This window comes from Thermobia domestica, chromosome 3 (genome assembly GCF_964235325.1).
Source record: "Thermobia domestica chromosome 3, izTheDome1.hap1.1, whole genome shotgun sequence".
Lineage (NCBI taxonomy): Eukaryota > Metazoa > Arthropoda > Insecta > Zygentoma > Lepismatidae > Thermobia > Thermobia domestica.
Window position 1 is genome coordinate 187448398 of NC_137456.1, and position 22220 is coordinate 187470617.

General features: G+C 35.2%; 1 protein-coding gene across 3 annotated transcripts in view; it reads left to right on the plus strand.

Annotated features, from left to right (window-relative positions):
• The window catches only part of Cortactin (cortactin), a 773732-nt gene that overhangs the window by 382267 nt on the left and 369245 nt on the right, over positions 1–22220 (plus strand). For all 3 annotated transcript variants that reach the window (XM_081752063.1, XM_081752064.1, XM_081752065.1), the window contains one exon: positions 6640–6760. In XM_081752063.1, the coding sequence (XP_081608189.1) occupies positions 6640–6760 (121 nt within the window). The remainder of the gene's footprint in view (positions 1–6639; positions 6761–22220) is intronic.

Consider the following 22220-nt stretch of genomic DNA (forward strand, 5'->3'; position numbering starts at 1 on the left):
TTCTTAAGGAAATTTACATGTCTCTTTACCTTTACATCTGGATTTTCTACTAACCTAGCGCAGATTATGTTCTGTGTCGGTAAGTCCAGGATTTCATATGGGCCTTTATAAATTTTATCGAGCTTGGGATTGTATTTTTTTAACAACGATGCTTTTGTTATATTCTTTATAAGTACCTTTTGTCCTACAGTAAACTCAGCAGGATTCTTTTTCTCTTATAATTTTGTTCTTTCCTTTTCCATGACTTACTGATGTTATCTGATATTATTTCTAACATTTGTTCTTTGTTTCTACCATTTTCAAAAAGATTTACATTTAAAGACCATTTACAAACTCATGGACTAAAAAGTTTTCTTCCAAAATAAACCTCTGCTGGAGAAACTTCAAGTTCGCTAATAATACTGGAATTTAAAGTGAATTGAATTTTGTCTAGAAGTTTTGACCAAATACTTTGATTATTATTCACGTAACAACGTAAAATTTGTTTGACTATAGCATTCACTTTTTCCACTAAATTAGATGAAGGATTATAAGGACTAGTGGTAATATGTTTTATACCTTGGCTAAATAAGTACGTCTCAAAGGCATTGCTTACGAAATAAGAAGCTCGATCTGATACTAAGTTGTTTATCCACCCATAATGACACAAGATTTTATCTAATTTACTTATTATTACTCTGGAATTCAAGTGGCGTAAAGGTTCTAGAAATGAATACCTACTTGCACTATTTGTAATTATTAGAATATACTTAAAACCAGAACTACTAGGAAGTGGGCCTTGTACATCTATATAAAAGGTATGGTTAGGTATAGTAACAGTTTTTGAATAATACGTTCCTACCATTTTCGTATTTTTCGGTTTGTTTTCTTGGCAAATTTTACAGCTCTGCACGTAATCTCTAATGTCTTTAAACATTCCTGACCATGTAAATTTTCCTGCAATTCGCCCTATTGTTCTTTTTATTCCTTGATGAGATCCTGATCCTAGAAAATCATGATGGTATTGCAAAATAGTTTTAATCATATTTTTCGGAACGACTGCTCTGTAACCTTTATTAATTTTACCTTTAGTCTCTTTTAATAATACACTATCTCTGATTAAATAATTTGGTACTGTTTTACCTTCTTCTATTTGTGAAATTATGCCTTTCAATTCAGGGTCTTGGCGCTGTAATTCCTGTAAGGAAATGTTTAAAGAAGGAAGCTTCCAAAAATTAATAAATGAAAGAGTTACTGTTTTTCCTTTATATTCTGAAATTTCTTCTATTTCAGGGGATGGAGAATGAAAATAGGTAGTATCGTATAATCTACTGATAAAATCAGCTTGGCTGTTATGGGAACCCTTTAAATGTACTATATCGAATTGAAATCTACTGATTTTTTCTATAAGAGTACCATACTTCCTCTGTCTACCATGATTTTTCAATATCCAGCTTAAGGCTCTTGAATCTGTAAAGATTGTGAATTTCCTATGTAAATAAGGTTCGAATTTTTGAAAGAGCTAAGGCTAATGATTTTAATTCTAATTCAAAGACGTTTTTACTCCAATCTGTTTCTGGTACAACTTTTGAATAAAAATAACTGGTCTAAGGTTACCATCCTCGTCATATTGACTTAAAATACCGCTATAATTTTTCGTGCTGGCATCTACATGAATTACAAAAGGTGAATCGAAGTCTGAAACTTTCAAAATTACATGTCTTTCTATTTCTTCTTTAATTTTATCTAAAATCTGATTTTCTGCCTCACCCCACTTGAATGGTGTTTTTCGGATCTTAACTTATGTAAAGGTCCAAGTAATTCTGAATAATTGGGTAAATATCTCAGGTAATATCCTAAAAATCCTATAAGTTTATGTAAACCACATCTGTTCTTCGGCGCAGGTAAATTTCTTAACACCCTTACACTGTTCTCATCTATACACATGTTACCATCACTAAATTCGTAACCCATGAATTTTACCTCTTTCTTACACAGTTTACTTTTCTTGGGAGATACAGTTATTCCCCATTCTCTACATCTTTCTAAGAATTTTTCTAAAGTTCTTTTAAGTGACTCTATATCTGGACTGTGTATAATAAATTCGTCCCACAAAATATCTAACTGGCCGCCTAATAGATCTTTAAATATGTTATTAAACAGATTCGCTAGTACAAAAGGTGAAACTCATAGACCCATAGGAAGTCTCCGGAAAGTTAGAAGTCTATTAGGAGTGGCAAAAGCAGTATATAATTTAGATTTTTCATCTAATAAGCACTGGTAAAAAGCTGACTTCCCATCGAGGACGCTAAATATTCGATGTTTACCTATGTTTCCTATAATACTTTCACAATTAGGAGCTGGAAAAGCCTGCATAATTACCTTTTCATTCACAGAAGAATAGTTGACTACTAGCCTCTTGCTATTGTCTCGATTATTAACTAAGAAGCAAGGTGAGATGTAGGGTGAACTCCTAATCTCTTCTACAACTTCCTGTTTGATTAATTCGTCTACGTAATTATTCAACTCTTTCATCTTATGTTTAGGTAAAGCATAAGGCTGCTGTATGCTAGGTTTATCATCTTTTAACAAAATTCCATATTTAAAATTTTTGATAGTACCTAATTGATCAGAAATAACATCTTTATACTTCGTTAGTATCTCTTTAACATAATTACATAAACTTTCATCAAAAATATCGGTTTGAATATCGTTATTACCTTGGGTTTCATTCATGACTTCATCCAACTCATTGTCATGAATTGTGTGAACACGGGCTGTCCTGCAGCAGGGGAAAAATCGGTAGCCTCCTTTCTTCGCTCTCCTATGCCACCTTTCCTCGCCCGTGAACGCTGAAGATTTGTCTGACTAGCAGATGGTTGTTGATTCAAATGTCCAAGGTTGTTTGTCCTCTCCCCAGCAATGCCTAGTGCGCCTGTCGACATAGCTGTTGGATTAGCAACCCTGGAACGAGAATTCCGAAACGAGTAGTTTTCCGTTTTTGAAACACTGTTTTCTTCCAGTTTAAAGTTCACAGTAATACCGTCCTTACCCAAAAGTAATTTTTGTTCTTTATATTGAATACATACCTCGTGATTTTGTAAAAATTGTCCTCCAATTAACAACGAAATATCCGGAGAGTCTATCACAAGAAACCAGCCTGTAAATTTCCTATTGTTAATAAAAAAATGAATTTCCACTGCTTCTTTAATTATAATTGGTTCTTGACTCATGAAAGTAACTACATGATTTACTGTCTTTCTTTTGGGGGCACACTTTAGCTTGATCTGTTCAAGTAATGTTCTACCGATATAGTTTGTACTACTGCCAGTGTCTATGTAACAACGCACGGGGATATGACACACAGAAACCATAATTTGAACCATATAATCTTGCCTTTTATCCGAAATATTGTAGCATTTTCTATTTTCCACCAAATTTTGCTTTCTTTTTTTCTTTTCTCAAACCACACTGACGCCAAAAATGATTTCTCATTCCACAGGAATAACACTGTCTATTTTGACTTTGATTTACTCTAACATTCGATACATTTAACCCACTAGGTACTTGTAACTGCAAGGTCGCATTTGCATAATCTACATTATACTTCCTGTTAAAATCGTACGTTTCGGCAAAGGATAACAATACATGTTTTTGATTGGGAGTTGAAGTTAACAGAAATATATTACAAATCTCAGGTGTGATAAGATTTACTATCATGTTACAAAATTCTACGTCACCCATATACATGTTAAACATTTCTAAAATATTTTCTTTTTGTAGAATAAATTCCTTAAATGTTTCCTCTGGACGCATTACTCTATACAGCTTTTCCCTTATGATTTCTGTTTTTATAATACTGCTTACATATTTTTCTACAATTCTATTACGCACTATAACCCAATTAGCGTTTTCATTTATGAATTGTTGGAAATCTAAAAATAATGGACCTGTAATTCTACCTAACAAAAGCACTAATATGATATCTGAAGGTGCCACATTCTGTTTTATCAAACTGTTAGCCTGCATTAAGAAATGACATATCTGGTAGCCATCTACGGAATTTAATATGGGTATATTATTAACCAAACTTTCTACTGCTTTAAATGCACTTAAATTTTTAAATTTACTGAAATCGCATCTGATACCTGTATTCTGTCCTATATTAGGAGTATGACTTACGGTGTCGTGAGGGATCTTAGCTCCCGCAAAATCAATCAGATCTCCTACAGGTCGTATCTGACTACTTCTGCCCGGTTCTACATGCCCAGACGAACACAAATTTCCCACATTAGCATTATAACCACTGGTGTTTAAATGGGTATTTTCTTGATAGCGGTTAGGAATATAATTCTTCCTATTAAATTGGTTATAATTATCATATGCCTCTGCAGCGTACATGAAATTCATAATGACTTATATCTAGTTTAACGTGCTTCTCTGATACAATTCTAAACTTCAATTTACAGCTTTGAATTTGGTAGGTTATAGTTTTTCCTAATTGGTTTACAATCCAAACAAATATAAATTTTCTCTTGAGCATAAAGCTCTGACCTAATGAGAAACACCTGAGTTATGAAGACTGGGTGTTTTTGTCTTGTTGCGGTATCTAAGTAAATTAATACTAAACCGCTCGGATAGTACGTTTTGCGGTGTTTTCTCAGGTTATAGATAGAATTAAAGATGAGATTTTCAACGAAACAAATATAACAAATGTTATTAGAATGCCAAAATCGGAAACAAATGTAAAAGTAACCACTCAAAAATGAGATTATTAACTCAAGCAAATTCAGGTTAAATATCAAATAATTTTGATTATCCGCAAAATCGTTGAAACAACAATTTATGAACTAATTTACTATGAAGCATGTTATCACAATATATAAAATAAATTCCAAATGTTCCTTTTCAGTCTGCATGCCAATAATAGAAAAATACATACCAAATGTCTTCTTGTGTTAACATCTAATCGTCCAATTCAATTTAGATTTTGATAGGTCAAACAGGTTAACAACACAATTTTCCTTTTCAAATTCACTTTTCTCAAAACTCAACATACTTGTAATTCACATTTAACGAATTTAAACTTCTATTCACTTTAAGATTATCACTCAATGCCAAAAATAATACTAATTTATCAAATAACTTGCTTTGGGAAGAATAATTGCCTACAAACGAAAAAGTAGGTGTAGCTATACGTACCCAGTCTTCATAACTGAAGAGGAGAGGTTAGCTGCATAACCACGAAATCTTGTAGAGGGCAGCACCTTCCACTGAACAGTCATGAGACAAGGTAGCCAACTCGTAAACTTCTAGGATAGTTACCTGTCCCAGAGGCTTACTTCTGTTGAAGCTTCTTTACTTTTTTTCCAGAACAAATAAATTTAGTCATACAACAGTAGAAACAGTCAACGTTGTTCAAAACCTTAAACAAAAACGTTCCTAGAAACAGTTATAAGGTTATGAGGTTAAGTTAATAAAAAAAAATGCTGTAAGAATTCTGGAATACAATTTTCAGAACACCGCGTAGCGAAGTACGAAGCGTTCGTTGTTGTATCTCCGACTTCATTTAATTCACCTGTTAGAATTATGTTGTGATTATAACAAAGAGTTACTAAAACTACAGTGCTAATTTCTACTTGAAGCGACTGAATTTCAGAACTTCTGCGAGTCAGTTGATCATGAGATTGATCTCAGGTCGACTTCATAACAACAATGCTGTACATGGCGCAAATCGATGAAAATGGGATTCCCAGTGACCACAGCAAGAAAATAGAGAAGCGATGTTACTCGAGACTTCCTTCAGGAGAGGACTGCGTTCATGTGCTTGTTCTTTTCACTGACAGATCTTGGGCAAGGTTGAAAACAGCTGTCTCTGTTCACGAATGATATTATTTCTGAAGTGAAGATGGCCATAGTGAACTTGGAACATTCAGCGCCTAGATTCACCTGCTGGACGTCATATGCAGACAGTAACTTATGCTTAATGTATTGCATTCTTGAATGTTGTTACTGCTACTAACGTTAAATTTATAGAAATTGTTGACATACGACTCAGATTAAGGTTTCTCAATCCATGTATTAGAGCAATTGATTAAGGTTTCTCAAATTTTTATTTTTATTTTATTTTATTTTTATTTATTTATTTATTTTTGTTCAAACTGGGTATATCGCTGGCATCCTTTGGATCAGCTTCGGTTTACTTGCTATGCTTTTCAAATTTACAGCTTGTGAGTCATTTACAAATACTGGCCATTCTTAGGAAATTGATTTCACTGCATTTGACAGCAGAGGAAAGAATTGAGTTCATGACTGCTGGTCTTCTGTACAGACACAAAATCAAATCTATTAACAATGTAGTGGTAAGTTAAACGGATGCAATTGTGACAGAAAACTGACAATGTACTTCAAGGACAGATAGTCATACTTCTTCATATACTTTTCTCCAATTTTTTGCACTTTGTCGGATCCCAGAAATTTTAGCTCGTGATAATAGTCTACCACCATTTCCAAGACACCAACGTAGACATCGCGAAGTTTTTACTGTAATTGCTGCAATAAATGTATATTAAAAACAACTATACACACATCTAGAAGTACATAATTCATTCATGAGAGAGCCGTATATAATATTATGTATTTTTTCTTTCTCTTCTACAGAATGGATAAATCTGCTGTTGGCCACGACTACATCGCTAAAGTGGAAAAACATGTTTCCCAGAAAGATTATAGTACTGGCTTTGGAGGGAAATTTGGAGTGCAAACTGACAGGGTTGATAAGGTAATTATGATAAATTCTGCAGTTTTTTGTAGGTTAAAATCTCACGTGTATTTCATATAAAATACGCGCACTTTCAGAATTTTTGTGTTACGGTATAGTTGAGTTCGCGAATGGGCTGGTTTGAACGTGTTTTCTGTTTGTAAAGTAGCAGCTACAGTGCTTTTATATAACTTACGGGGAACAAATTGTAGCAGCCCTAATAGTACGTGGAGTGTGTATGACAGATGATGTGTTATGCATTTGTGTTTAATTCTCAGTGGAAGGTTAATCCCAGTTGGTCCATGAAAGTTAAGCGTAGGACGCGCAATTAACTAAATAAAACGATTTCAAACAATTCGCTGAATACTAGGCTCACAATCGGTGTTTTATTAAAAGTAGTTATAAAACGTGGAATACACAACATTCCGCATCAGTATTGTAAGTATTTGTTCATTTACAATTTTACGAATATTCTTCGTATGCAAAGACTAGAAAAGAGATTGTTAAATGTACTTTCGTATGAACGTGAAGAATGAAAGTACAAAGGCTTCCGGTGTGAACAAGTATGTCATTAGTATGCTTCTTTTATAAAATAATTCTGTAACTTTGCGATCATCTTGATGCTTGAGGGGAGACAGGTTAAACAGCGTTTACCCTTTAGAATTTTATATGCATTAAATTTGTCTTTTCGTAGCTTAAAATTTATTTTCCTCTTTTCCTTTCACGTTGTTCCTAGATACTTGTCTAGAACCTTTTGCCATGTAAGTAGACAGATCGCCCAGCGTTAACGTATAGAAGCGTAGGAGTACAAGCCATGCGAAATAAAGGGCAAAACACTCCTGTGTATGTGCTCTTAAAACACGTTTGGTACTCTGGCTTTTACGTTACTGTTAGAAATTCAAATTTATAATTTTTTCATTTTCCTTTCACAAAATATAAGATAATTTTCTAAGTTGGAAACTATTGTCTGATAAAGAAATCGTGGTTAGCACCACTGCTGTGAAGTCCTGCGAGCAGTGTATCAGGTGGCAGTAGAACTACCGCCAAGCTACTCAGAAAGTCCCGCGACAGAATACGTTGGTAGTAACCTGCGAAAGAGACCGGCCTCAGACTTATTGTCTTTCCTTTCTACACATGTGTCAGTGTTTATCTCGACTCCGACTTTGATTCGGTATGTTAAACAAACAAAGAGCAAGAGCAGATGGGGCCCCATTCTGTACGAACTTCGCTTTAGACATTTCTCTTTTGACCAAATGTCATCATGTAGAATTAGTTTTCAATATACCAGATACCAAAAATCTCAGAAAAATATTTCTTCATTACGGAGATACAACACTTCAAACAATGCAGAAATGAGCTGGTTACGTCATGGCAACAAAAACAGGGGTTTTTGGCGTGACGTCGCATATTGGCATCCCTTTGTGAATCACATTGGAAGCTTCAGGAATTTTTTTCATATTGCAAATTATTATTGCAAACTACAAATAAATTTAGTGGAATAGTGAGAAAAAAGTGGTAAAATAAGTAATACACTTACTATATATAAACGTAACGTGTTAATAAGAGCTATTTTCTTTGTTTAAAATAAAGGTCATTTGTAATGTTCTATCAATACAAATATTTTAAATGCTTCTACACTTAGGCAGAATTACTTTATTAATGTATTACACCAAAAACATTAGCGGTCTATAAGTACCATATCAGTTCGAATTAAGTCACGCACAGATTGAGAATATATAAGCCGCTATATTAGAGCGTTTCTGTATTTTGAAGGTTCATCGTGAATCTCCATGCTATTACACTTTGACTGCAAGCAAGCATTTCTGCACCAAAAAGCTCATAATCCTTTAAAAAAAAAAGTCCGTATCCTATGTCATCCTTACATTTTTTTCTACTGTTTACTGTACATATTAGCAATTGGTCATCCCACACCACTGCTACAACTACTATTCTTATCATAATGCTACAAAAATGCATCGCTTTAGCATAGCTTTATTATTATTATTATTATTATTATTTTGCTACCTTTCCAGAAGGGAAATGCTTTCGTGAGCACCGTGGTGGTTTGAAGCTGAAGAAAGCTGTAGTGAATAGAAGCAGACAGATGGTTAGGCTGCCAAAAGAGCATCATAAGGAAGAGAAATCTCGAAAATTTTTCTTGTGACCTAAGAGAGGGGGCTGGGCTCCCCAAAGCTTGTGTAGGCCCCCATATACTTTTATGAATATTTTTTATTGTTATATGTGTTGTTGTATATATTTTTTTATGAATGGGCCGCCCACCCCAAAATTACAGAGAAATCGGCGCCCTTTATTCGACTAAAGTGGGTCAGTCCACAACCTGTGTGGGAAGTGTGTGTGTGTATTGTGGAAATTTTAAGTTAGCTGCTTCTGCGTTGCAACAAATCAAATGTGCAACCTGTATTGAAGCTGTCATGAGTGACCTATTTCCTCTAGTAGTATGATCAGTAGAAAATGACAGCTGTCTTCTTCAAGAATGTGATGAATGTCTTGGAGTGGAAGGAATAAGTGTGGAGTCTTTAATTATTGATCCTGTTGAAAATGAAAGTGTTACGTACGCCATATGGGAAAGTTTTCATATCGTACATCGTTGGATTAACTGTAAGAATTGTAATTCATGACTACATCAAGAAAATCCAAAGAGAATTAGTTGCTACCGTAAAGCATCGTATAAAATTTCAAGATACAAATTATATTTTACTTCATGTAGACTTCGTTAAAAACTGGACTGTTATTCTGCAAAGTGAAATTCTGAGTTATGACCGGAATATGGAACAACTGACAGTTTTGTTGTAATAAACGACGATAAAACACACGGGGGGAGGAGGGGGAGGGTAATACTGCTACTTGGAGCTACTTTTAAGAGCTTTAAACTCTGGGATAAAGTTTTATATAAAATTATGAAGTTTCTTCTTCTGGGAGGGCGATCGCCTCCCTGGATCCACCTCTGGACGAGTTGTGAGTGTACCAACACCTATTGGAGCATCTGCACGGTTATATGCTATTAGCGAAGAAGACACCAAGCAAGGAAATGATTGGTCCATGTGAAACAAAAATCAGTGAAATTTTGTTTCCTAAGACGATTTTAAGTAAGTGAACTTAAAATTTGTGTTTCGTAATCGTAATTTCCATCTAAGATTACTTCGATTTAAAAAAAAAATAAACACGAAAAAAAGGGGGAGGCTCATTTTACTATTTCAAGGGTTTCCACGTCCCTGGAAAATCCTGGAAAACCCTGGAAATTGAACTTACCCTGGAATGTCCTGGAATATCCTTGAATTTCTTTACAGTCCTGGAAAAATCCTGGAAAAGTGGAAGTTTTTCGATTTCCTAACTAGTTGCAATTACATGCAATAGAATGCGAACGAAAGCAGTCCTGAGAAATAAAAATTGCCAGACCTAGGACATTTCCTTCTCAGTGCCGCATTCTAAGGCGACTGAGTAAACGGAAACGCACAGTATACACCATGTTCGGTGTAATACATTTCCGCTTTGTGGAGAGATGTGTTCATGAGAGATTCCTGTGCTTAGTGTATTATTTAAAAACATTACTATTTTGCTTCTCGTATCATGTTTTTGATCTTTTTGTGTAGTCGAAGTAACAACTAGGCAACGTTACGTCTTAATCTGCAATGACATTGTATAAAAGCGAGAGTATATTAGACTGAACATTGAGTATACTATGCGTTTACTGTTCCTCAACCGCTCGTGTAAACTGCTCAAAGGCATGCTACTGCCTTCAGAGCAATATCTATTACGAAGGAAGGAAGGAAGGAAAGAGAAATGTCCAGTTAGTTAACTGGCGATCTTCGTTTGATAGATTGTGCTTTGTTCATGTGGTTGAATAATAGCGATACTTTTCTTGTTATTTTCCTTAACGATTAGAAAAAAAAATGCCTAAAGGCAAATCCACGTTCAGTGAAACTTGACTGAAGAAAAAAGAATATAAAGAGTGTCTGACTGTGGGTCCGGACAAGTACAGTGTAAAATGCGTGCTTTGCTCAAAAGTGTTCGGTGTTTGCAACATGCGTGAGGCTGCCATTCGAAGTCAAGAAAGGGTAAAGAAACATTTGGCTTTGACAAACAACCGAAACGGCACAAATGCAGAATTTTTTTCAGCCGAAAACTACTGTAGGTAATGAACGGAAAGAAGCTAGTAAAGCCGATTTGCCATCCACCAGTGCATCACCAACCATTCAGGTGACACGCAACGATTGTTTGCGAGCTTAAGTACTTTGGGCAATGAAAGTCGTGACATCGCATTACTCGTACAATTCTTGTCAAAACATTTCGAGTCTTTTTATCTCTATGTTCCCCGCCAATGATGTGGCCAAACAGTTTTCATGTGGTGAAACTAAGTGTGTTTGGTTTGGCGCCATATTTCAAAAATCTCCTTCAAGATTACGTGTCTGCGCAGCCAAGTTACGTTCTGCTTTTTGATGAAACTTTGAACTCAACGACAGCTATGAAACAGATGGATATCCACGTTCGCATTTTGGATATTAACAACAGGGTAAGTAGATGTTACTGAAAATTTTAGTGTTAGTTTTAAATACAAGAACCAATTTGTTGTTAAATACTCGCATCATTCTAAGTGTAATGATGTGTAGACTATTTCTAAAAGTAACTAAACTAGCTTTACTTAACCTAGATTAGGCATACTTTTGGCTTACATCTGCGAAATATTCGCCATTTTTGACACTTTAAAAGGTAATACTTGAGATTATCTCCTCAACTTATACAGCTTTGGTTATAGTGGAAATCACCGTTATTTGGTTAAGATGCTAAAGAAGTGGTACAGACACAGTATGCCATATTATTAATTGCGACTTAGTTATTTGTAATCATAATTAAGCAAAGGAACTAATTGCAGAGGCACTTTAGACTCATGACACTTATACTTAATGTTCTGAGCTCTAACAGAAACATATGGAGGTATAACTAAGGTCCTACCGAAGTTGGGGAAGATTGGTTTTGATTGAGATTGGAGGGGATTAGTTGCACGGATATCAGAGCTTTGTTTTAGTCAAAGTTCCGGATTACTAGTCTCATGCCAAGATTTTAAAACAAAAGAAGCGAAATGAAGTATTCGATATGACGAAAATCACATTTCTCTGTTTTGAATAAGATTTATATTAAAACTTGATATTGTGATTTATCATATCAGTGATTACGAACTCTATATTATTTTTTAAAACAAAATACAGAGGTTGTTTCCAATCTATGGTGACGATTTGAAGCTACACTAATCTTAAGAGAAACCATGTCACCACTATCGAGAGTGCTCTATTTGGTGGCTCTGCATCTTGGCAATTGCCCTCCAGCGAAGTTTCCACTCTAAGAGGCTGGCACGCAGTGTTTACGTTGGAAAGGGCAGTTATGTAGACCTCCCAAAAAGCACTTATTTACGGCGGCATTCGTCCAGATATGCACTTACCACATCTGTCACACACAGTCAATGGTCCAAGGTGCCCACACGACTGGTAATTTCCTTCTCTTCCCGCTTGGTGGTGCTGTACAGGGTGTTTCATTTCGTCGCCATAGATCGGAAACAACCTCTGTATACGATAGAATACACTATCTGACCAAAGCACTGTTTTTATTATTTTTACTTAATAAAAACAGTGCTTTGGTCAGATAGTGTAATTTCTGTACAACAAATGCACTTAAACTTACTTTTTTCACTTACAGGTGGTAATCTGGTATTATGGTTCAGCATTCATGGGACATTCTACTGCTGAAGTGATGCTGGAAGATTTCCAGAACTATGTTGAAAGACTGAACCTAAACAAAGTTTTTCAGGTATCCATGGAATGTCAATTGGAAGTTTCATCGTTTGTTGCAGGAACAGTTGCTACAGACTTTAGTAGTGCATTTGTTAAATGTGGGAAGTTGTGGGTTCCACATTGTACATAATTCTCTAAAAGAAGGAATGAACAAAACAGGGTGGCATTTGTTGGAAGTTTTCAGTAGTTTGCACAGTTTTTTTCAAGATTCCCCTGCTAGAAGGGAGGATTACATGAAAATGACTGGCTCACATGCAAGGGCGTCATTTCAGACTTCTCTTGAGGGGGGGCAAGAGCGCCATCAACATAAAGACTTTCTCGTCTTGTACTAGTATATTAGTAGACAATCGATTAAAGTATATGTATTCCTCAAACTCTTGGGGGGGGGGGGGCAATTGTCTTGTCTGCATTGCAAAAAAGATATTGGAAAAGTCACCTATCAAATACCCACTATCACGTGCCATACATTGTCTGAATCCCAAATTAATGGGAACAGATAAGACGAGATGTCAGAAAATGATGATGAGCTTATTAAAGACATTGACAGACTTAAATAGAATTGAGGGTGGAATGTCTTCTGGTGATGATATGCTGAAGGAGTACAGAGATTTTCTTGAGGGTGTTGTCCTTCCAAACAACGGTGTATATAAGGAATTCGATCATATTTCAGGCAAAGAAAGTGTTGCTTTCCTGTATAGAGAAGTTGGTTCGTCAGGAAAATACAGTAAGTTGTGGTTGCAGGTGATGAAGTCAGTTCTTCTCTTATCACATGGGTAAGCCACAGTTGAAAGAGGATTTTCTGTTAATAAGGAAATTGAAATCGAAAATCTTTAGCAGAAGTCATTCCAAGCGGAAAGAAAAATTTCTGACCACGTTAGTTATGTTGGTGGTGAAACAAAAGTAGATATTTCGAAGGAACTCTTAGCTTCTGCATCAAGTGCTCGTAGCAAGTATCAGTTATTCATAGAACAGAAGAAGGAGAAAGCAAAGAAAGAGTCATCACAAAAAAAAAAAAAGAAGTTGCTGATGCTGCTCAAGAGCTGAAGAACAAAAAGAAACGGTTACAAGATGACATAGATGAACTACAGAAATCTGCTGACAAATGCGCCGAAAAAGCGGAACAGTGCGGCAGTTTGACTTTCATTGCAAAATCAAACAGCATGAGAAGATCTGCAAAACAAAAAGAAGAGGAAGTGAAAAGTGTAGTGAAGGAGCTAAGTGAATTAGGAGATGATGTTGAAACTCAGTTAATCTGCTATAGCGATGTGTTGGTTTAAAGATTAACAGTAAAGTTATGATATTCTGCTGAACTGCATATTATAACTTTAGAATAGGTATATTTTGTCAGAAATACCGTGGAATTTTTATGTGTTATCCCTGGAAAATTTGCCTGAATATCCTGGAAAACCCCTGGAAAATCCTGGATTTTTTTGCCAGTTGCGTGGGAACTGTATTTCAGAGACTTTTTTGATCAAAATAATAATAAGAAAAACAGTCAGGAAAACCTTTTATTCTTCATTTAATTAATGTGAACCACAAACACCATCAAATCATTGCTTTTTTATTGTTTCCAGTGTTGCTAACTGTGACATCAAAGTTAATGAAACTTCGCTGACTTCAAAAGGCTGTAGTTAATTCATGAAGCATTGGTCGAGAATGGTACTTGGTGTGTTTATTATTCATGTAGAGTTGAACCATCTGACAAAATTTCAGAATTTTAAAAGATAGGTGTTTTCGAGAAAATGGCGCCCAAAAATGGCGATTTTTGAAAATTTTACAATTTCTCGAATTTTTTGCGACAAAACGGTTGCACACAAAAGCGGTACAATTTTCTTTTTTCGAAAAGCGGGTAACTAGGTCTTACCAACCGTGAAAACAGAATTTTAAAATTCGAATCGGAAGTGCTCGAAAAAATTCTCAAACTTCGACTTTTTAGATAAACTGACGTTCATTTGTTAATTTATGTACTAAAAGATAAGCATGCGCAAAACAAACTATAATAAAATATAGTTTATTATATATCCTTACGTACATACCACAACAAGAATTACAACTCTACCTGTCTCCAGTAGCGTAGCGTGGTATTCCGAAATGGGGATACCAAAGTTAGTCACTTGTGCGATACAATACTACTGCAAACAACAATACATAGCTTTTCGGAGGGAATATATAAGGTTATAAATTATGAACCCTTAACACTAAATAAAATGGGATTTTAAAGTCATTTTCTGGTTCCTCTAATAAGGATTGTTATTTTTCAGACATATTTTCCCCTCCTCCCCGATTGTTTATGTAGCTGTGATCTTGCATTTAAAACATGTTCAGATATTTTCCACTTAAAATTAATTTTCCTTCAAGTCATAAAACACAAGAGTTCAAAAGTACAATGAATGAATCAATATCCAGTTGCGTATGAAATGGGAGAACTTCGAGAAAAACTTGTAAACCGCTAGAGACGGTGGCCAGAGACCGAATCAAGTACCTCTCATATGAGTGGTAAACGCTCTGCCATTAAGCCATCATGTTCTCCAAAATACACTAAGAAAAAATTACAAGATCCAAACAAGTCTTAGAAACGTAATTACAGACTGTGAAAATGTAATGTATGGTAAGATCATTGATACATTCTAGTAACGTGTTTCGAAAACAACCATGAAATTGTAAATTTCCCCAAAGAAACTTACCTTATATTTTTTTGTACATCAAATCCATTCTTCTGTTCTTCTTTTCCGCGAAGACACCTATAACTCTTTCTAAAAATTGCTGATCAGATGACAACTCACTTAGTAATTTCTTTTCAATCGCCAACGAACTAAGATTTGAGAGTCTATTATTGGTCATAGTATTCCTCAGGTATGATTTTATTCTTTTCAATGTATTCATTGTAGTTACAGGAAAAGTTAACACTAAACGTAGAAGTTTTGTTACCTCACGGTAACTTGAGTCCAGACCATTCCCTACTAAAAATTTCAAAAGATTATGGGGATCTAAGTGCTTGTTTTCGTCTGCATAAATATTGTGGACTTCATTTTCAAGTTGTTTTTTGTTAAAAAATGGGTAGATCTTTATTAACTGGTCTACTTTATCTCCGGGAAATTTCTTGCTGTAGTCTGGAAATTGTTTCTGATGAACTAATTCCACGAACTGAAGTTGAGGAAAATCTTCGAATCTAAGTTTCACCTGGACAATCTGCGAATCTAAGATCTCGTATGTTAGCGCCCTAAGTTTTCTTTGTGTGTTGCTATAGATTAGGCTTGTGTTCAGTTGGGAACTTTTTTCAATGCAGTTATCAATAAAAGTACTTTCTCTTAAGTTCTCCAACATTCTGATTACAATATTTATTTAATGTTGACATGTTGTAATGCTCGCGGTTGAGGATTGCAGGAGTTTGAAGAGTCTATACCTTGCTGCTGCCTAACACTTTCCACAACTTTGTCTATTACTTATAAATGTAATTTTCTTCACACTACACTAAAACAATAAAACAACTATTCACTTCACAAATAGAAGTTACAACGAAAAAAAAAAAAAAAAAAAACTATACCACCAATTTTTCTTGACCAGATGACCACCCACGATCAGTGTTGCTAACCAAAAGCACAAATCTAGTACAGAACGAGATGGCGTAGCCAGGGAGGGGTGAACCGAATCAAGCCTCTTTTATGGCAGTGATATAATAAATTATTTCCCTTGCTTGCTCTAGATTCCATTTATGATCCCGCTATTCGGACGTTTATCATTACTTTATCACAAAAAGTACTGCAAAGCCATTCATGAAATAACTTTCAGAAGCTTTATATTTAGCCCGGCATAATTTGCACCCATCCCAAACGATTACAGAATACAAATAGTAGATTAATAACAACCACTATATGGCTGAGTCTGTTCATTAAGGCCCGCGACCAGCTACTAAAGTTTGGGGGAGAGGCATAAATATGCTAGGGGGCCCAATCGTCACAATTCTAGATTTCTTTGTATCAATAACTACTCAGAATATTTTTTTTTTTTTGGGGGGGAGCCTCCTTAATTGCGTACCTGGTGGGGTATACAGAAGAAAATGCCTGGATTACGTTAGAAGCCAATGACCAATTGTCTCAGCTCCTTGTGCCACTAGCGTTTTACCGAGAAAAATCGGCTCCGCTGTTGTATGAACATTGTTTTCAATATAGTTTCTTTATTTCTCTCTCGTGGGCAGCTTTTCTCCACATACCATACCTCAATCTCGTTCCTTAAAACTACATATTTTCTATATATCGCCCCTAGAAATTTGTCATCTTGGGGTCCGAATCTCAGACGCCCGTTCGTAAATATGGGCCTGAGTGTATATATTATTTGAAGATGCAAACAGAAAGCACTTAAAACAACTTTGGGGACTCGTTTCTGTGTGTCTATTTCGTTGTCAGATAGACTATCCAGATACTGAAGGGCTTAAGCAATCTTTGCGAGGTGCGGGAGTACTGATTCTCTTGGCCTACCAGATCGGTGACCTTGATTCTACAGAATGCTTTATATTTATGTTTGTGTGTGTGAGCCCCCTCAAAGAGTTTCTGGCTGCGCCTCTGGGACATACTATGTATTTATGATGAAGATTAATAATTTGCCTTTAATTACGAGTACAATTACGATGCATTTAATTACGATTTTTACATAAGTGAGACATGCTTCAAAAAGAAGGTGAACTAACCATTTCTGTTCCATTTCCTTGCCGTTAGTGCTTATACGTTCTGTACAGAAACTATAGTTTAGTTCAAAATACATAGAGTTGGTAATACTTGAAAATATGCCAGCATATATCTAAACCAAATGAGGGGTTGCAAGGGATGTGGAGGAGTAAAAAAAAAAAAAGCAAGCAGAAAGCAGACGAAAACTCCGATGCTTGCAGTAGGCCTGGATGCCCAAGGAACTTGGCGTATAAGAGGAAAGACAGAATATGTGTATGTGAGTGACGCGCATGCGTAGGTTCCGCTTGTCAAAGCATAGGCAAGAGATCGTATCCAGAAGATTGCAGTGAAAATAATTGTGATTACAAGGAAATAATTTGTATATATAATAAAATACGTACTCTTTCTTATTAACAGGGGTTGCCGGACGTACCGGCGTTTCCTTATGCTACGCCGCTGCCTGTCTCCACAGCTGAATGGTGGGGCTCCGAAGTTGACTATTTTCCATGTCTTTTACAATTCATAAATTGTACTTCCAGTCTTTGATAGTCCATTACTTGGCGGGAAAATTTTTTTCGGCAAAACAAAAAATATGGGTCTCTTAAAAACATGTCTAGTTGCTATAAAAAAAAGTTTCAACAATATCTGAGATGGTCATGGTACAATTTTATTTTTTAATTTAATTTTATTTTATTTTATTTTATTTTTTTGTGTGCCAGAGTTGGAATGGAAGGCACCATTTAGGAACCAGACTTGTAGTTTCAAATCGCCTTGACTGCCTTGCACCTGGGATTTTCCGAGCTTGAACAAGAGGAATATTGACAGAAATTCATTATGTATTACATGTGTTGTTACTTTGAAACTTCAACGTTTTCTTTTCAATAACCTTACATGAAATAGTGTTCTAAGCATACGAACATAAGTTTATTCATATTCTTTCTCTCGTCAGTTCTAAGTTAGTTAATGTTTGGTATATGCTAGTACATTTGCAAAAGATTATGTCGTGATAATATTGCGTTTTGTGTTTTCCGAGATTCAAAGGGGGGGGGGGGGGATCGTAATTTAAAAACAAACGTTTGTATAGTTCAGCCTTTTGTTAAGTTTCGTTCATGTAGATTGATTTCTTTTATATTTCTTCACTCACTGGAACAGAATATTGTGTTTATTACTCGTCTGACGCAAAGGTTGGAGCAAGTAATTGTATAAATGCTACACCTATTATTGCAAACTAATACTCCTGTTTGCGTTACGTTGACGCGAACTTATACGAAATGGGACTCGTTGTGTTCATTAGAATTGAGTGGAGGAGTGTGTGTTTTTGAGATACTGTAAGAGACATTGTTTACTTACATTTGCGAAAATGAACGAGAGAAAACGCCAGAGTGGTTGGAGAAAATGAACTTAATACAATTCGTATTTTAAAAATTCCCTTATGTTAGTGGTCTTTTGAAAGTTAAGTTGTAAATAAGAAAAGAAGACCAACGCCAGAAATGAAAATAGAATAAACAGACAATAAGAAAGTTCTGCCCGCATCGGAATGATAAAATATTTGAAATTGTTGACATAAAAAGAGCAGCGTACGAGAAAATATTTAGAGTCTGATTTTTTGCCTTTTTAAAGGGGAAGCAAGTGATACACAAAATGATTTGATTAAATGCGTGTCAAAATGATTAAAGACGAAATTTTACGAGCAGAGTTTGAGTACAAGTAGACGAAACAGCATGTTTCTTGTAAAGCGCAGATAAGTGTGATAGTGAGGTATTGTCTGAGCGGTCAAGTACAAGAGAGATTCGTAAGATTCTTCGATGTATCACGTGACAAGTGCACAAGAAATGTCAGAAATCATTGTTGTGATGGAACTCAATGCAGACAAAAACTTGTGTATCAAACGTACGATAGTGTGTCTGTAAAGGCTACTTCAAAAGGTGTGCAGTATTATACGAGCACCCGTATGTATTGTTTATACATTGTTACAGCATAGGCTGAACTTTGTATTACGCACACACGATGCAGCTGCATTAAACATTTATTTGCTTCTTTACTGCGACCCTCTCGTTTCTTTAAAGCTCAACAAACAAAGCTGAGCTATTGAGAGAACATGGTTTCCATCTTCCCCATCCGATCCAATCGCGCGCAATTGGAACAATTAAATCATATTGCGAGTAATTGAGATCATCTATTACATACGCGAATTGTATTATGAAAATCGAGATCCGGATACAATAAGTGCTGCCGTGGTGTATACTTATGTTTAAATTCACGTAAATTTGTCTTTTTGTTGTGTTTCCGGAGTAAAATATTTGTCTACCGAAAATCTGTTTATTTTTCAGAAAGAAATGTACTTCCTATGTCACGTTGTACTGCAAAGAAGTCATGCAAATATTGTAACAAATAAAACACAGTTCTGACCAGAGCAGAATGAAATATATTAAAAACTATACTTACAATGTGTTACAGTTTCAAGGACCTAACGTCCTCTTCATCAGACACAAACACTGAGAAAAGACAGGTGGCAGCAGATCTTATATACACGAGAAAGTGAAGGGCCACGCCCCTTCTTCTCTCTCATTGGTCGGAGGGAACCAATGAGGATAAAGTCAATTCCGCGCAAACAGAAAAATATAATGAGCTCTTTCACTTTTTCTAACAGTTCTTTAATCAGATGACATACAAAGAAAGTAAATAACAAATAGAAAATATTAAATAAGAAAAAATAACTATATATATATATATATATATATATATATATATATATATATATATATATATATATAAATTTAAATAAATAAATAAATAAATATTAATAGCCTATATGCACTTTTCTTGTTCCTTTTCTATCACATCCAACAATTTCTCCCATTGCTCGTGTATATTCATACCGCTTGTCCAATTCATTAGGTTCTCCTCTTGTTCTCTCTTTATTCTTCTAGCCTCTTTCCACTTTCTAATAATCTTCCTCTTCTCTCTCTCCGAAGTGCTGAAGAAATTATTAAGAAAAGGTGGTGTGAAGACTTATAGAAAAGGAGGAGAAACTTTGTTGAACTGCATAAGGAAGAAAAGGAAAAGGAAGAAAAATCATACAGAGGAGCAGGAAGAAGGAGGGATATATGAAGTGAAGTGTAGTGAGTGTGACATGAAATACATAGGGGAGACGGGAAAAAGGGTTATGGACAGATTAAAACAACATAAGGATGATGTTAGACTGAAAAGAGATAATAACACTATATACAAACATGTGAAGGAAACGGGACATAAAATAGACTGTGAGGGGGCTAGGGGTTTAGAGAGAGAGAAGAGGAAGATTATTAGAAAGTGGAAAGAGCCTAGAAGAATAAAGAGAGAACAAGAGGAGAACCTAATGAATTGGACAAGCGGTATGAATATACACGAGCAATGGGAGAAATTGTTGGATGTGATAGAAAAGGAACAAGAAAAGTGCATATAGGCTATTAATATTTATTTATTTAAATTTATATATATATATATATATATATATTTAGTTATTTTTTCTTATTTAATATTTTCTATTTGTTATTTACTTTCTTTGTATGTCATCTGATTAAAGAACTGTTAGAAAAAGTGAAAGGGCTCATTATATTTTTCTGTTTGCGCGGAATTGACTTTATCCTCATTGGTTCCCTATTTATTTATTTTTCAAACTTTCACAACACTAATTTTGGATTCATTACAGAAAACAGTTTTTACTTTGTTGCAAAGACGTAACACTTATATTAAAATACCGTAAAGTACTCAAGTGTTCAAAATGTTTAGCCAGTGTAACATTTATTTTATATTAACCCGTAAGTAGTCGCGCCATTTTTTGTAACGTAAGTACTCGCGTGGGGGTGCCACAGACCCCCATTTTTGTTGTCAGAGACAGGTAGAGTTATAATTCTTGTTGTGGTATGTACATAGGGATATAAATAGACTATATTTTATTATAGTTTGGTATGCGCATGCGTATCTTTTTGTACATAAATTAACAAATGAACGTCAATTTATCTGAAAAGTCGAAGTTTGCGAATTTTTTTCGAGTACTTCCGGTTCGAATTTTAAAATTCTGTTTTCGCGGTTGGTAAAACCTAGCTACCCGCTTTCCGAAAAAAAGAAAATTGTATCGCTTCTGTGTGCAACCGTTTTGTCGCAAAAAATTCGAGAAATTGTAAAATTTTCAAAAATCGTCATTTTTGGGCGCCATTTTCTCGAAAACATCATCTTTTAAAATTCTGAAATTTTGTCAGATGGTTCAACTTTACATGAGTAATAAACACACCAAATATTATTCTCGACCAATGCCTCATGAATGAACTGCAGCCTTTTAAAGTTAGTGAAGTTTCGTTAACTTTGATATCACAGTTAGCAACACTGGGAACAATAAAAGTGCAATGATTTGATGATGTTTGTGGTTCATATTCATTAAATGAAGAATAAAAGGTTTTCTTGACTCTTTTTTTCATTATTTTGATCAAGAAGGTGGAAATTACGATTACGAAACACACATTTTAAGTTTACTTGAAATGGTCATCCAATAAATTCTGATGATCTACAAAAAGCCTGAACTATTACCTCAGTGATAATTTGGAATACTCCAGACAAAGTCTCAATGAAGTGCGATGTCATTACAGTGATCGAAAAAGGACAAAAAGTTAAAAAAAATATCGAAACGTTTTCTTACGCGTTCCAAAGAAATTTACTGACTTTTTAAACAGAACAATCCCAACATAAGAATGGGTCACTCGGAATTTTACAGTATTCGACTATAGTGGGTCAGTCCTCAACCTGCGAGGGAAGTGTGTATATATATATATATATATAGTGCAAATTTTAAAGTTAGCTGCTACTGCGTTGCTACAAATCAAAGGTGCAGCTTGTGTTAAAGCTGTCATGAGTGACCTATTTCCTTTAGCAGTATGATCCGTAGAAAATGACAACTGTTCAAGAATGTGTTGAATGTATTACTTTCGAGAAGATCCTAGTATATCTCCACTTATCTTGACCAGGAAATAAAATCCCACA